This window comes from Tachysurus fulvidraco, chromosome 23 (assembly GCF_022655615.1).
Source record: "Tachysurus fulvidraco isolate hzauxx_2018 chromosome 23, HZAU_PFXX_2.0, whole genome shotgun sequence".
Classification (NCBI taxonomy): Eukaryota; Metazoa; Chordata; class Actinopteri; order Siluriformes; family Bagridae; genus Tachysurus; species Tachysurus fulvidraco.
Genome location: NC_062540.1, coordinates 4,079,153 through 4,093,274, shown reverse-complemented (window position 1 = coordinate 4,093,274; position 14,122 = coordinate 4,079,153). Strand labels below are relative to the sequence as shown.

The 14,122-nt window shown below is 35.4% G+C and overlaps 2 protein-coding genes across 2 annotated transcripts; both read left to right on the top strand.

The window, feature by feature from the left end:
- Positions 1 to 971: 971 nt before the first annotated feature.
- On the top strand, positions 972 to 4,984 carry hoxc13a (homeobox C13a). The gene is made up of 2 exons (XM_027145161.2): positions 972 to 2,031; positions 3,716 to 4,984. The coding sequence occupies exons 1-2, from the start codon at positions 1,368 to 1,370 to the stop codon at positions 3,970 to 3,972; spliced, it is 921 nt and encodes a 306-aa protein (XP_027000962.1). The 5' UTR covers positions 972 to 1,367; the 3' UTR covers positions 3,973 to 4,984.
- Positions 4,985 to 6,647: 1,663 nt separating this feature from the next.
- Positions 6,648 to 12,623, top strand: hoxc12a (homeobox C12a). The gene is made up of 4 exons (XM_027145163.2): positions 6,648 to 7,063; positions 8,684 to 8,818; positions 10,667 to 11,395; positions 12,152 to 12,623. Exons 3-4 carry the CDS (start codon positions 10,807 to 10,809, stop codon positions 12,388 to 12,390), a joined length of 828 nt encoding a protein of 275 aa, XP_027000964.1. The 5' UTR covers positions 6,648 to 7,063; positions 8,684 to 8,818; positions 10,667 to 10,806; the 3' UTR covers positions 12,391 to 12,623.
- Positions 12,624 to 14,122: the final 1,499 nt, after the last annotated feature.

Sequence of the window (14,122 nt, the reverse complement as noted above, 5' to 3'; positions counted from 1 at the left end):
GCGTGGCGATTTTAGATTTTTACGTTGTTGGGATTTGTATTTGTTCCAATACAGCCATCGTTTCAACTTCATTCAAGTACAGAGCGGAAATCCGTTATTCGGCAGTAAATCTTTCCATTCCAGTGGAAATTGCATTGAGTCTGAAAGTTTTTCAAGTACTGCAAGAAGTTTTAATGAAGGCGAATGTGTAGCTCATTCTTGTCTGTCTAGACACTGACCCTGTTTGTCTGCGGTTTTTACCTTGACCTTGGACTTCCGTGTAGCTGCCATTTGGAAGAGCCGTTCATGTTCATCAATCCGGCAAAGGAAGAGAGAGAAAGAGAGAGATTTGTTCCATCTATCTCTGGGTAAAAAAAAATCCAAAATTCATATCAGCTGAGATTTTTTATTTTTATATATATAAAGAGAGAGAGAGAGAGAGAGAGAGAGAGAGAGAGAGAGAGAGAGAGAGAGAGAGAGAGAGGAGAGTATATCATTAGAATGTATTTATTTACTATGGATTTTTACTAATCTAATCTCTTTATATCATCAATTCCATAAGCGCGTATTTTGCCTCTTGCCTCAGTATGACGAGCGATATTATAAATTCTAAAATAAATTGCAATAGACTGCATACAGTTAATAGTTCAAAAAGAAAATATAGTAATGCAGCAATGCAACTTGGATCGACTTTTTGCATAAGGTGTCGTTAAAAAAACATTTCTGGAATTTTTGAGGTTTATCGAACATTTTCTGTTCTTTACATTTATTCACTTAGATATATTTTACTTTCACATGATCTTCAAAATGTACTGAAAACTGGAAATGCATATCAAGTGATACACCATAAAGCTCAGAAATATGAATTTATATAGAAATCGAATTTAATGCATCTTCTAAACAAAATATATGATTTTTTAATGTTTTCCATATTGCGTAAAAACAGTGGCATAGTATAGTAAATTAGAGTCTCTGCACTATATATTGTAACATAGATTATGTGCTGCGGCGCAGAGAATCCAATTTGAAAATCAGGGCTTACTTCTGAATATGCTTGTCGGCTAAATCGTGAGGGCTGTTTTGGTCTTCCTTAAATCGTGATACCTTCCCCTTTAAGAATCATTTTCATGGGCTCGCTCAGCCAATGTGTGGCCACTGAAAACCCCAGGACCAGCCAGTGAAACGTGAGCCAGCGCATGTTTAAAGGGATTATTATACCCGCCCACCGCAGCCAGTCTCTTCGGAGTCGTTATCAAAGTCACGTGCCTGCACATTAACGAACCGGACGCGCAGAGCTCGACGTGCGCATGCGCGTGCGTAAAATGTAGTTGGAAATGAGGTATCGCAGTGGAGTAGTCGACTTTTAAAAAGCATCTGCAGCCCATGATATGACGACTTCGCTGGTCTTGCATCCACGTTGGGCGGACACCTTGATGTACGTTTATGAAAAAAGCCCGAATGAAAGTGGTCAGAATAAAAATCAAACTATGGAGGGACTGAGCGGGAATTGCCCTGCGACCCACTGTAGAGACCTTATCTCGCATCCAGCTTTGGGGCGACATTCGGGCACCATCACAACTCACCAGGGCACAGTGTACTCGGATATATCTTCACCTGACGCAGGAAGACAGTGTCCCGCGCCTCAGACGTCGTCCAGCGCCTCTCTGGGTTATAGTTACCCATTTGGAAACCCGTACTACGGCTGCAGGCTGTCTCATTCGCACAACGTGAACTTGCAACAGAAGCCGTGCTCGTATCATCCCGCAGACAAGTACAACGAGCCCAGTACGGCACTGCCTACGGAGGACCTGTCCAGTAGGGCAAAGGAGTTTGCTTTCTACCCCAGTTTCGCCGGTTCATATCAGGCGGTTCCTGGATATCTTGATGTGTCGGTGGTCCCGAGCATTAGCGCACATCCCGAGCCACGACACGACGCGCTGATTCCAATGGAGGGCTATCAGCATTGGGCTCTGTCAAACGGCTGGGATGGGCAGGTGTACTGTTCAAAGGAACAAACACAGTCGTCTCATCTTTGGAAATCTCCTTTTCCAGGTATGTGATATTAACTATTAACTTATTTATCTATTCTCACCAGATAATAATAATAATAATAATAATAATAATAATAATAATAATAATAATAATAATAATAATAATGATAATAATAATAATAATGATAATAATAATAATTATTATTATCATTATTATTATTATTATCATCATTATTGTTGTTGTTGTTGATGTTGTTGTTGTTATTTTTGGTATATTTAAATAATGCACATTTCATATTTCATATTTCACATAATATATTTCTAGGTTTTAATTACAATATTAACGGTATATATTAAACAGCCAAAAAGTCTAGAAAGGTCAATCAAGCAGGACATCCATGCAGGTTAAAGCAGGGTATGACAATATAAGCTACCTTTGCTCCTCCTATATAATAATATGATGAGTCTTGTTTGTACTAAGTCTGTAAATCCCTGTAGTAGCCCCCCGTATTTTGTGGACAATTTGCATATGAAAATGTCATTCTAGTACGTGGTATTTGTTTTACTTTTGCATAAGAGGACCTCTTTTAGACATGAAACAATCTAACAAAGTTTCCAATAAGGTCCAGTGTTATTCATTGGCGAGCCAGCGATATGTAAACAAAGTGTTCATTGGATTGTCCTAGAAACACACGGACAGCTGGGTAGTTTGGAGAGCCCTTAATGGTTGTTGTTCAATTTAAGGTACAGCAGCGCAAAACAAAAGACTTGTCACACGGTATAACTTCTCCTGCGAGTTAAAACCGGGGCAGCGAAAGAGAGAGAAAAAGGGGGAACAGAAAGTCAGACAAACTGGCATACATGCGCGCACACGCCTAAGGCGCGCACACGCGCGTGCTTAGTAGTACTTTTTAAATCGATTTTGAGCCATATACGGACTGTTTCCAAAACAAACATTACATAAATAATATAAAAATAAGAATTATATAATTATTTTTCTTGCATATTTTCTGACTATCAGTCAATTTTTATAGTTTTACAATATGTAGAGGTTAATAAGTTATAACAAATGCCGAAACTCTATGATCATCGATCTTAAGATGGCTGTTCGTAGTTAACAAGAAATATTTTTTTTATTTACATTAATACAGTTGAACACTAGTATGGTTGAAAAAGCTGATTCTCACACTATTGAAAGCAACATTATTCAAATGAGCTGTCATAGCTTGTTATATAAGATGTAAGATGTTTTGGTTTAAATTTGTTTAAAATCTTTAAATAAGGTCCATCTACTCTGCCAAGTAGGCCTATGTAGTCTTATTTATCATCAGGTTATATTACAAAAACGTAGGCAGTATATATTATATAATATACTTTAAACCTTGTCTTGCAAAATATTTTCAGGAATTCAAAAATAAAGGAGCTATTTTGTTACATATTTGGCCAATTGACCTTTGGAGAACAACCTTTGAACCTTATACTTAAAGAATACTATTTTGACTTGATGCTAGAGAAAATAAAATATCTGACATTTTTTCACAAACGTTTCTCACGAGAACCTGTCTCAGCAAATATCGATTGGTATCAGATGCTCAGAATAAGCACGTGTTTATGTTATTCACGTATATTTGTGAAAATAGGCGAATCCTTTAGAGATTGGATTTTAACATAATGATTTTTTTTTTGCCAGAAATGTGTTTGATGAAGCTTTATGAATGAATTTTGTTCATGCATATTTTTTTCAGATGTCGTCCCTTTGCAACCTGAGGTTAGCAGTTACAGGCGAGGACGCAAAAAACGTGTTCCCTACACCAAGCTCCAACTGAAGGAACTGGAAAAAGAGTACGCAGCCAGCAAATTCATCACTAAAGACAAAAGAAGACGCATATCTGCCACCACCAATCTGTCTGAACGTCAAGTTACTATTTGGTTTCAAAACCGCAGAGTGAAAGAGAAGAAATTTATCAGCAAATCTAAGGCGAACAGTCACATGCACACTTAACGGATGTCCAGTGAATTGTTTGTTGGCTGATCTCATTACGTTCTGAAAGTCTGATATTTACTTTTCAAAAACCATGAAAGAAGAATATCAGAGACCGTGTCACATCACTTAAGTCTGGCTTTACTTTATTTAATAAAAAAAATGCACACGATTTAATAATCGTTCATCCGTAAGCTTTAAGGGTCATAGGCCATGCCCTAAAAACTGTGAACATATTCAAAATCATTTCGACTTTGCTGTTTTCTACGAATGTACATATATAAATATATAATATTTAAAATATTTGGGTTTCCAAGAGACAGTTTGTTCATGTGCTTGTTTCACTGATAAAAGGGACACGGACATTTGTTGAGGTGTAAAAGCCAGCGTAAAAAATCAGCAGAAATACACAAGGACTTTTCAATCGCATGAAGTATTCTTAGTAAATTCTTATTTGAAAACTACGGTCGAATGAGAACTAACTGGAGTGTCAAAAAAAAAAAAAAACATTGAACACTGAATGTGTGATGTCTCAAACAGAGCCATGCACCATCGTTTTGGGGTGGCAGGAGTAAACAGGTTTATTCCAAAAAAAAAAGCCTTCGAGATTTCAAAAGCTAAATGTTTCACTGTGGGATACATTACTTTTTAATGCCGATGGTAAACAAGGCTGCTAATGATAACTGTACAGTGCAATGTCTTTATTATTTAATTCATTCTCTGGCAAATGACAGGGCTGTAAAATAGAATGTGTCAAGATCATCTTAGTGTCCTTTTTTAAGCAGTGAATTATATGTCTGCCCTGCAACTGGAATGATTGTAACCGATTGCAACATTTAGTATTACACGTTAATGCACAATCTTTCTTGTTATATGTATAAAACAAATATCGTAAAGCATTTGGAGCTGTTCACACACACGCTGTCAGTCTGTACCTCTTTCTGTGAAGTACGTGAACTGTATTCTGGTGTTTTAATTCCTAAAGTAATGAATGGAGACATGTTTCTTAAATAAATAATGGCAATGCAAATCATTGGATTAAATCCACTACCTTGGTATAAGTGGATGCCATTTGTGTTATAAATCGTGTACTATCACGCAACAAATACATAATTCCGACTTAGACTTCAAGAACACTACTATGAAGTGACGTAGAAGAATGTATTACATGATTGAGTGTGGATTTATATCGAATTTTCACGATTTTACGAATTACATAATAATACACACGGTTTGTTTTGGAGAGTTATTGAGAAAGCAATAAGCAATGGACTATAAAATATATATATAATATTTTTGTGGGGGTGACTAAACCGGTTTAGGAAAAACGTTCTCATTGTTAAATAAATGTTAATTCACATTTAAATGATGAATAAAATAAAACTGCATTTGGGGTGTGGGGGTGAGCGAAGTGAAGCTAAGGCTACGAATCTATAAATATTTGGCTAAAATTATTTAAGCAGTTAAGTTTTTTATATTTTCCGGGTCTTTTTTGTCATCGCTTTAACATTTTTAGTAGAAGGCTAACGCTAATTCCAGTTTTTATCTGACTGGTAGCAATGCATTGTTAATGTCCAAGAAATATTGAAAATGGGGTAACCAGATGGTTTAACACATGACAGTAATCTGTTGAAGAGTAACTGAACGTCAAATTCTGTTTATTTATTAATTATAATTGTATTTCTTCATAAATCTGTGAGTCTATTAAAAAAACGAATTTAGGTTCTTTGTGTAAACTGTACAATGGCATCGAGGAGTACATTGGTCCCGGGGTCATACCAATACCAATCTTTTTATGTCCTTTCCGATGAGTACTATTTGGAGTTTTGCAGAATTTAGACAGAAAATGCTCACACGAGGTTATTTTTTATGTCTAAAAGCCAATGGTATTTATCTTTAAGTGGCGATAAGCCTGTTGAATACATTCCTGACTAAAGCAACAGTTTGCTGGCTGTTGCCATGTACACTGAATTCTTCTCATATCATGGATATTGCTAAAATGTTTAACTATACTATTTTAGAGTTCAAATTAGTAAAATAGTGTAAAATTATGCATTACTGAATAGCTGGTCTGTCGGTTAAAGAGCCCGAATGTAACTGCTAAATAGTTTACGTGTATTCCCATTAAAATGTAGAAGTTTACTTTAAGAGTAAAGTTTTTGTTTAAATTTTTGTGAACATTTATTCTACCATAGAGGTAGGCCGGGTAAGAAACATTGCACAAAAAAATATATCTGTGGACCCCAGCAAGATGGACTAGCTCGGAATCAGGTATGTCTTGAAAATATGCATGCTGTCTTAAGCAATAGAGAGACTTCCCAGATTACATATGACTTGTGAAATTAATGTTGAATTAAACGATAAAAATTACGTTTTTACTTGCATTTGTGTACACACACTAATGTCGACGTCGGAGTACACGCTATATGTAGCAACAGTCGGTATTTACTTCACGGATAGCATTGATACAAATCAAGCTATGTTACAATTCTGTTATTTCATACACAAAGGAAAGTTATATTTATTATCTTATTATGCGTCATAGCCAAGCAGATTTTTCTCATAACTATTTTGCTAGTGATTTTCTATTGTATTAGGCGTATGCAATGTATGGAAGTTCTCGACCGATTCTTGTCACGTGGTCTTTACCCTTGACCTTGACTATGCAGTAAATTTGACCTTGACATCACAGAGACTTGTGAATAATAAATAGGGGCTGGACACGAATGCGCCGGTTCGTTTGCAGGCAAACAAGGTGTTATTTCTCTGTCTAGACGACACAAGTTAATGGCATGCCATAAATACATAAAAAGGAAAAATCCCATGTCTTTGCCATTTCTGACTATGCAAAGCATTGCAGACGTTTGAAATTTGCCGTTCTTTCCTCACAGCGATTTCAATGCTTCTTTAGTATGATACCTCAAGCAGTGGCGGTATTTTTTCTCATCTTGAATTTTGCGTTAGATTCACGACAACGACGGCAGAGCTTTGCTGTCACAAAGGCTTTGTAGAGATTGCGGGCCTTCGTTTTAGGTCTGTGGTTCTCGAAGGGAAACGAAGACACGTCTTAACAAAATCAGGAAACATATTTCCCACAAGGTCGTCATAAAAGGTATGGCTATTATTTTTACTTAACACAGCAGACTATAACACGTAATATAAAGAATAATAATCTCCCAGCTGATAGCAGAATTGCAATGAATTCATTTGAATTTTTTTTAACTTGTTTTCGGTTTGAGGGCCAGATTTGAATATATGTTGACATATACAAACATTTTTATTAATTGTTTTATAATTTACAAAACAATAAAATAAATGTAATAATAATAATAATAATAATAATAATAATAATAATAATAATAATAATAAACACAAAAAAATGGCGAATCTTATATACACCCACACACAAATAGATAGATAGATAGATAGATAGATAGATAGATAGATAGATAGATAGATAGATAGATAGATAGATAGATAGATAGATAGATAGATAGATAGATAGATAGATTTGTGTGTGCAGGTAGGGAGCAGAAGGCCGAAGAGAAAGGGGGCTGATATCCTCTGGTGGTGGCATGGTGCAAATGTCAGGAAATGCAGAAAGTAACATACAGCCTCCTTGTGTTCAGTAAGCTAAAGCACTCAGGTCTGCTAAGACCTGTTAACAATTCGTAGACATTTTGGATATAAAGACTAGAATTCACAGATTTTAAATATCATGTCTGGGGCGCTACAAAACTAAGAAATGAATAATATTATTAAAGTATGCTTTTCCTGTTTGGTAAAACAATACCACAACTAATGGCATTTCGGATATAACATACAATGTCGTTGCATAAATACAGAACTATTACAATTGAACCTAACGCCTTTCATCTACAATTTAAATTAATTATCTTCTGGGTTATAATTGTAATTTTATTTCGATATTATGGCTTATTATTTTTAAAATGATTTTTCAACATTTTTTAAGTGATGAAATATCACTACATACACTAAAAGACTATTTATTTGTAGAATATATTTATAGACAAATTACATTCGAAAAGAAATATTATTTTCTAGTTGTGTTAAGCAAATATACTCAGCTATCAGATGCAGACTAAAACATTCTACTGCATACTAACTACAAGGTTATAAATACCAGCATTTAAGTAAAATACGAAACATCACCATATCTGTATACAATTACACGTGAAGTTGATATTTGCTATTTGCTTCTTCATTTTATTTAATGACAGTGTAAGAACGTAGCAGAACTGTTCGGCGAGACAGTTATATAAATTTTAATTTTAAAAGATATCGGACATAGTGAAAGATAATAGTTAAACATATAAAATTATTATATAAATAATATAGAAAGAAAAATTAGGAACATACAATTACATTTCTGATTTTTATACAATAAAAAAACAAAACAAAAAACCTCCTACATTAACAGGTTAAGGGTAAATAAATGCGCAGATGAACTAATAATAAGAATAAGAATAAGAATAAGAATAAGAAAAAAATGAATAATAACTATCATCATAATCATGTGTACTATTATTTATGTATATAATGTAGCATGCTATTTTTTTTAATTATAATTACATAGCAATATATACATATATAAGTAACGGTTACATATAGATGCTCAAGTTAAGATATAAAACTTAGAATGATTTTCGTGATAAGACTAATAGTGAGAAAAACGCCTTTGTTTGTGCTATTGCTCTGTCTGGACGGTAAGCACATTCGAATGCTGTTCGAATGAATTCTGATCAGTACGACGCAGCCAGTGCACTAGACACTGACCTTGAACTGAAAAGCAACACTTTCAGCGACATTCGTAAGAATTCGGACACCACGTTTTCCACTGCAGGAGGTAAGGTAATTAATTACTAGTGAATGACAGAGACTTGTGTTATTGTTTTTTGGAAATTCACTTTGTCGAGACTTTGTTAATAAATGTTCGACATTTCACTAAAAAGAACAGTGCGCTCTCTCTCTCTCTCTCTCTCTCTCTCTCTCTCTCTCTCTCTCTCTCTCTCTCTCTCTCTCTCTATCTATCTATCTATCTATCTATCTATCTATCTATCTATGCATTTTAAACGTCAACATAGTGTGACTACAAAGAAAATTGGTAGGGTAGATTGCTTCAGTTTAATTCACATCTACAGATAATAAAAAATGAATATAGCGAACACTGATTTTTTTTTTCAAACGTTATGATGCCGGTCTAAGTGCTAGGCTCCAATAAATATACTACTGCAAGTATCTCTTAAAGCTAATCAATTCTAACCTCTTGGGTGTTTTGCTGCATTTGGATAGATGTTGCTATCGGACATAAAAAAATTAAATGTACAGAATAATGTCGAGACAAACAATAGCTGCAAATTAGCACGCTTTCATTCTATTGTGATTTTTACACAGTACCTATATTTGATGTATGTGATGCAGTTGCTTTTATTTTATTTCTGGCACAAAATTACAATCTAATGTTTTAGTAAAATTATTTCCCTTGTCACGTAGTCTATCGCTGCTTATACATTGTAGTAAGGGACAGTGAAGATCCCTTAGAAGTCCTATTATGTGTAATTGTATTGCATAAAGTTTCATAAAACCGCTAAAGAAATGTGGTTCGCATTTTTAAAACATATAACTTTAGCAAATTTTAACAACAAAAAGCTGCTCTCTTACACGCGCACACGATCACATGGGTGGCAGAAAAAAAGGTTATTCACCCGGCCTAATAATACAAAACATAGTTAACACATCATGCAGCCAGCACAATTTTTTAGTATTTTAAGTTAAATTTAAAAAGTTGCTTATATATATATATATATATATATATATATATATATATATATATATATATATATATATATATATATATATATATATATATATATATAAACAACTTTTATATAAATAAATATATATAAACAACTTACACATATATACACACACATAAATTACATGTTTATGTATATTATATCTTAAGTTGTAGCTTAGTCAGTATTGTATGCGGCCCTATTTAGTATTTGAAATTATTGAACAATTAAGGAATGTTTGGTGTATTTGGATCTGCTGAGTCGTTTAAATACCCTCTACAAGCTTGTAAAGTTCATATAAAAGAATTGCGAGATGTGTAATAATCTTCCCACAGTTTGGCAGCGTGTATTTATAGAGAGAATGTGTTAAAGTTGTTCATGTTCATATGAGGTGTGCGAGGGCATATTATTTGAAATATAGGTTACGTTCATGAAGAAACCTTATAGAATATCCTCCTACTTTACTGAGCCAACGGTTTCAACCTGCTGACCCTGTTACAGTAAATACGAGTGTTAGTGAAGCGCTGAGCATCAGTCTTTCTTTAAAACAAGCCTGTAAAAGTGGATCATCAAAGCTTTATATGACACTGAATTCAATCGTAATTTTTCAATGAAAACAAAATGTCATCAGCAACCACACCGTCCCCAAAAACCAACAGTTTCGAATAAAAAAAGTTTTAAAATAAATTTGTTGGCTTATAAAGGTATTAAACGAGGCTAGGAATAGGCTATTACATGTTTTCCTCGAGAGAACAAAAAGAGAACCAGTTGGAACCTGCATACATAGCAAAAAAGTAAAAAACAAGAGAATACATTTTAATACGATATTTTATAGTATTTTTAAAAAGCATATAAAGACCCGTAACACAGAAGTTTATGTTTTGTTTTGTCTAAAATAGACCAAGTGGGTGGTACCTTTTGGAGTTCGAGTAAGCTCCGCCACGTGACATGGAGATGACCAATCAGGTGCATCTCCAGGTTTAACTACGTTAAATGTCAGATTGCAATAAACTAGAAGCTGTTGGTCAGGCCCGCGGAAATGGGCGAGCATAATCTCCTTAATCCTGGGTTTGTGGGACCTTTGGTAAACATCCACACTGGAGATACGTTTTACTTCCCGAATTTTAGATCCTCAGGAGGACAACTGGCGGGGCTACCGTCTCTCTCATACCCAAGAAGGGACAACGTGTGCTCCCTCCCGTGGAATCCATCGGAGTCGTGCAATGGATATCCTCAGTCCTACTTTGGTAGCCCTCTGTCCATTAATCCATCTTTCAACCGATCTTGTGCTGAAACACCCCGACCAGAGGAGAAATGTTATTATGGCGGCAGCGGCGGCAACAGAGAGGCTTGTTCGGACGGCACAGTCAGCCTAAAACGAGAAGAGAGAACAAGGGAGACATCAGTATCATCAGATCACGGGTTGCACAATGGGATGGGCAACAGTACTACCTTCACCAAGTATGACTATGGCACCGAACATCTGACCCCAAACCCGCCGTCCTGTCAGTCTCTCGAATCCGATTCCAGCTCCTCGGTGCTCAACGATGGAGGGAAAAGCTCGGCAAGCGATGCACAAACCCTGATATCGCCTGCAAATCACACGAGCAATATCTCAGCAGGAGGAGGTGGGTGGTCACACGCAGCTGCAGTTTAAAAAAAAATACAAAAAGTAATCATCTGTAGAGTTTGTACACCAACAAATATTTCGCCATAACAAACTTTTGTACTGGAGTGTACTTGGTGATAAGCTGTCAAATGCACTGATTCTTTTTTTGCAGCATACTTGCGTGGTGTATAAGCACCGCTAGGGGCTGCCCTTAAATGCTTCAAGTTCACCAGCATTATAGTTTTCAGTTATTTACATATACATCAAATGCCACATTACAAAATCTCAATGGAATTGCTAATATTTTAGACTTATTTTTCTTTATTATTATTATTATTATTATTATTATTATTATTATTATACCTAAGAAATATCTGACTTTTCAATCGACTCTCGTCGTTTTAGAAATATATTATTTAAGGGGTGAGATCCTTCTGCTTTAATGACAGCAGGTAATGATTTATTGTCTTAATGCTAAAATACTAAATATGTGTTATTCGCAGGGAAACCCAGCTGTTGTTGTAGTGTGAAAATGAATATTGTGTGACGACTAAATAAATAGTTAACCTCTATATAGAAACCCATATTGTTTACCCATTGTTACTGGAGTCTTCAGCTGACAGCTACACCGTTTTTAAACGCTAAGAGCGTAGTCATATTATCCTGGGAGATTGCTACTTTGCATGGTGCTGGTATCTCCTATATGATGCATTTTTTTTTTCAGGGGGGGGGGGGGTATATTACATTCTAGCATTCTGTGTTCTGCCCCCTCTAGGTGCCCCGTGGTATCCGATGCACACCCGGACTCGCAAGAAACGAAAGCCCTATTCTAAACTGCAGCTGGCCGAGTTGGAGGGCGAGTTCATGCTAAACGAATTCATTACGCGGCAACGGCGGAGGGAGTTGTCAGACCGGCTCAACCTCAGTGACCAACAGGTTAAGATCTGGTTTCAGAATCGGAGAATGAAGAAAAAGAGACTGTTGCTGAGGGAACAGGCCTTAACCTTCTTTTAAGTCGCTTATAATTAGCACCACACCAATCATTCACTGTGGGAAATATTGAAACAGTTCAGCATAATTCTCAATATTTTTCTTAAAAATGTTTAATATTTATGCATTTTTCGTAATAGGAAAATGCACAAGAAAGCAGAAATTATTTCAGGGAAGCGACCAAACCTTAGCAGGAAAAAGTTATGTTGATTTCACACTTTGTATTGTAATATATGTATTAAAGTGAATGCAGTGTTTCTGGTGGTGTCTAGAGAAAATCTATACTATACGCGTCATTTGAAAGAGACGTGTCCTTGGCCACTTTCCCTCTCCACTTCGAACTGCAATATAATGCAAGTTATTTAGGATATATATATACTCAAAGTTAAGCTGTGAGATGTTCCATCAAAGCGACAGTATATGCCTGTATTTAACTGGCAATTAAACATGCTTTGTGAGATGTACTGTCAATAGTATCAGCTATTTATTACTTCGTAAATTTACAAAGAAGTCAGCAGGATCTATTTGCTTCATGGAAACACATAATTAGCGAGGTCTAAATGAACAATGCCAACGATTGTTGCTCTTAATAGACATCGCACTGCATAAAGATATTTCATATATCCACGAATCTTACTACTTCACTGGGCGTAATCTTTAATGCTGATCTTCGCAATCAAGAAAAAGAAGTCTAAAAACAGCGTGGAGAAGAAAACCATATCTATCGCCACGTGTTCTCAGGCACGTTCACGGTCATGGGCACAAATTCAGTCATCTAGCTGTTCAGCAGACCTGAAAGACTTCAAAACCATACCGCAGCTGGAATAAATTCTGTCAGGTGATCGATGCCATGTTGTCTCTCTCTCAGCCTCACTGCTTTTAGATACGACCTGAAATCAGACTTCGGCAAGGCTGGTGTAAGACTGTGTTGGTATAAGACTGGTATTAGTGGGTTGGTATGCCTGTGTATTTCGTAACACCGTGTTGTTACTGCTAAATTACTCCTTCTGATACTGTTTTTAGATTCCTTGTAACAAGTAAAGGCCGTGCCACAACCCTAGCACGGAGAATGATTTATTCCATAATTGCATGTCCCTTGATTAAAGTTTAGAAATAAGTCGGCCAACTTAATTAAGTCTCTAAAATGCTTTTGGGAGGGAAATGCATGAATTACTGTCGGTTACTATAGTCTACCTTGGTGAAAGGTAAAGGTAAAGTACCTGATCTCTTAAGAACATGTGACACGATACTAAAACATATCCGCAACTCCCTATAAGCGAAGACATCCTTTTATAAGAAGACAATATTTAATGTCAAGTTTTCTTGATATTACACAATGTATGTATTGCATGTTATTTATGCTTAGTTAGCGCCTCTTACGTTTCAGTGTTGAGCATGCATTATTTTTAAAGACACTTTATCAAAAGAGCAAAGAAATGTCTTAATTCTGTGCGGGAAAAAGGAGTGGATTCGAATCTTCCTGCTTTAAAGTTATGTATTATTATTATTATTATTATTATTATTATTATTATTATTATTATTAGTAGTAGTAGTAGTAGTAGTAGTAGCAGCAGCAGCAGTAGTAGTAAAAGCAAAAACAACAACGATAATAATAATAATAATAATAATAATAATAATAATAATAATAATAATAATAATAAACCACTTCTTCATCGGTGCTACCTTTTCCTTTTTTTACAATTTTTTTCAATTCTCCTAGATTATTCCTGCATCAAAGTTTTCTTTTGTGAATCTG

Coding starts and splice junctions, on each gene's coding strand:
- hoxc13a (XM_027145161.2), top strand. CDS start 1,368: ATGACGACTTCGCTGGTCTTGCATCCACGTTGGGCGGACACCTTGATG. Junction 2,032..3,715: donor TTGGAAATCTCCTTTTCCAG/GTATGTGATATT, acceptor TATTTTTTTCAG/ATGTCGTCCCTTTGCAACCT.
- hoxc12a (XM_027145163.2), top strand. CDS start 10,807: ATGGGCGAGCATAATCTCCTTAATCCTGGGTTTGTGGGACCTTTGGTA. Junction 11,396..12,151: donor CAATATCTCAGCAGGAGGAG/GTGGGTGGTCAC, acceptor TGCCCCCTCTAG/GTGCCCCGTGGTATCCGATG.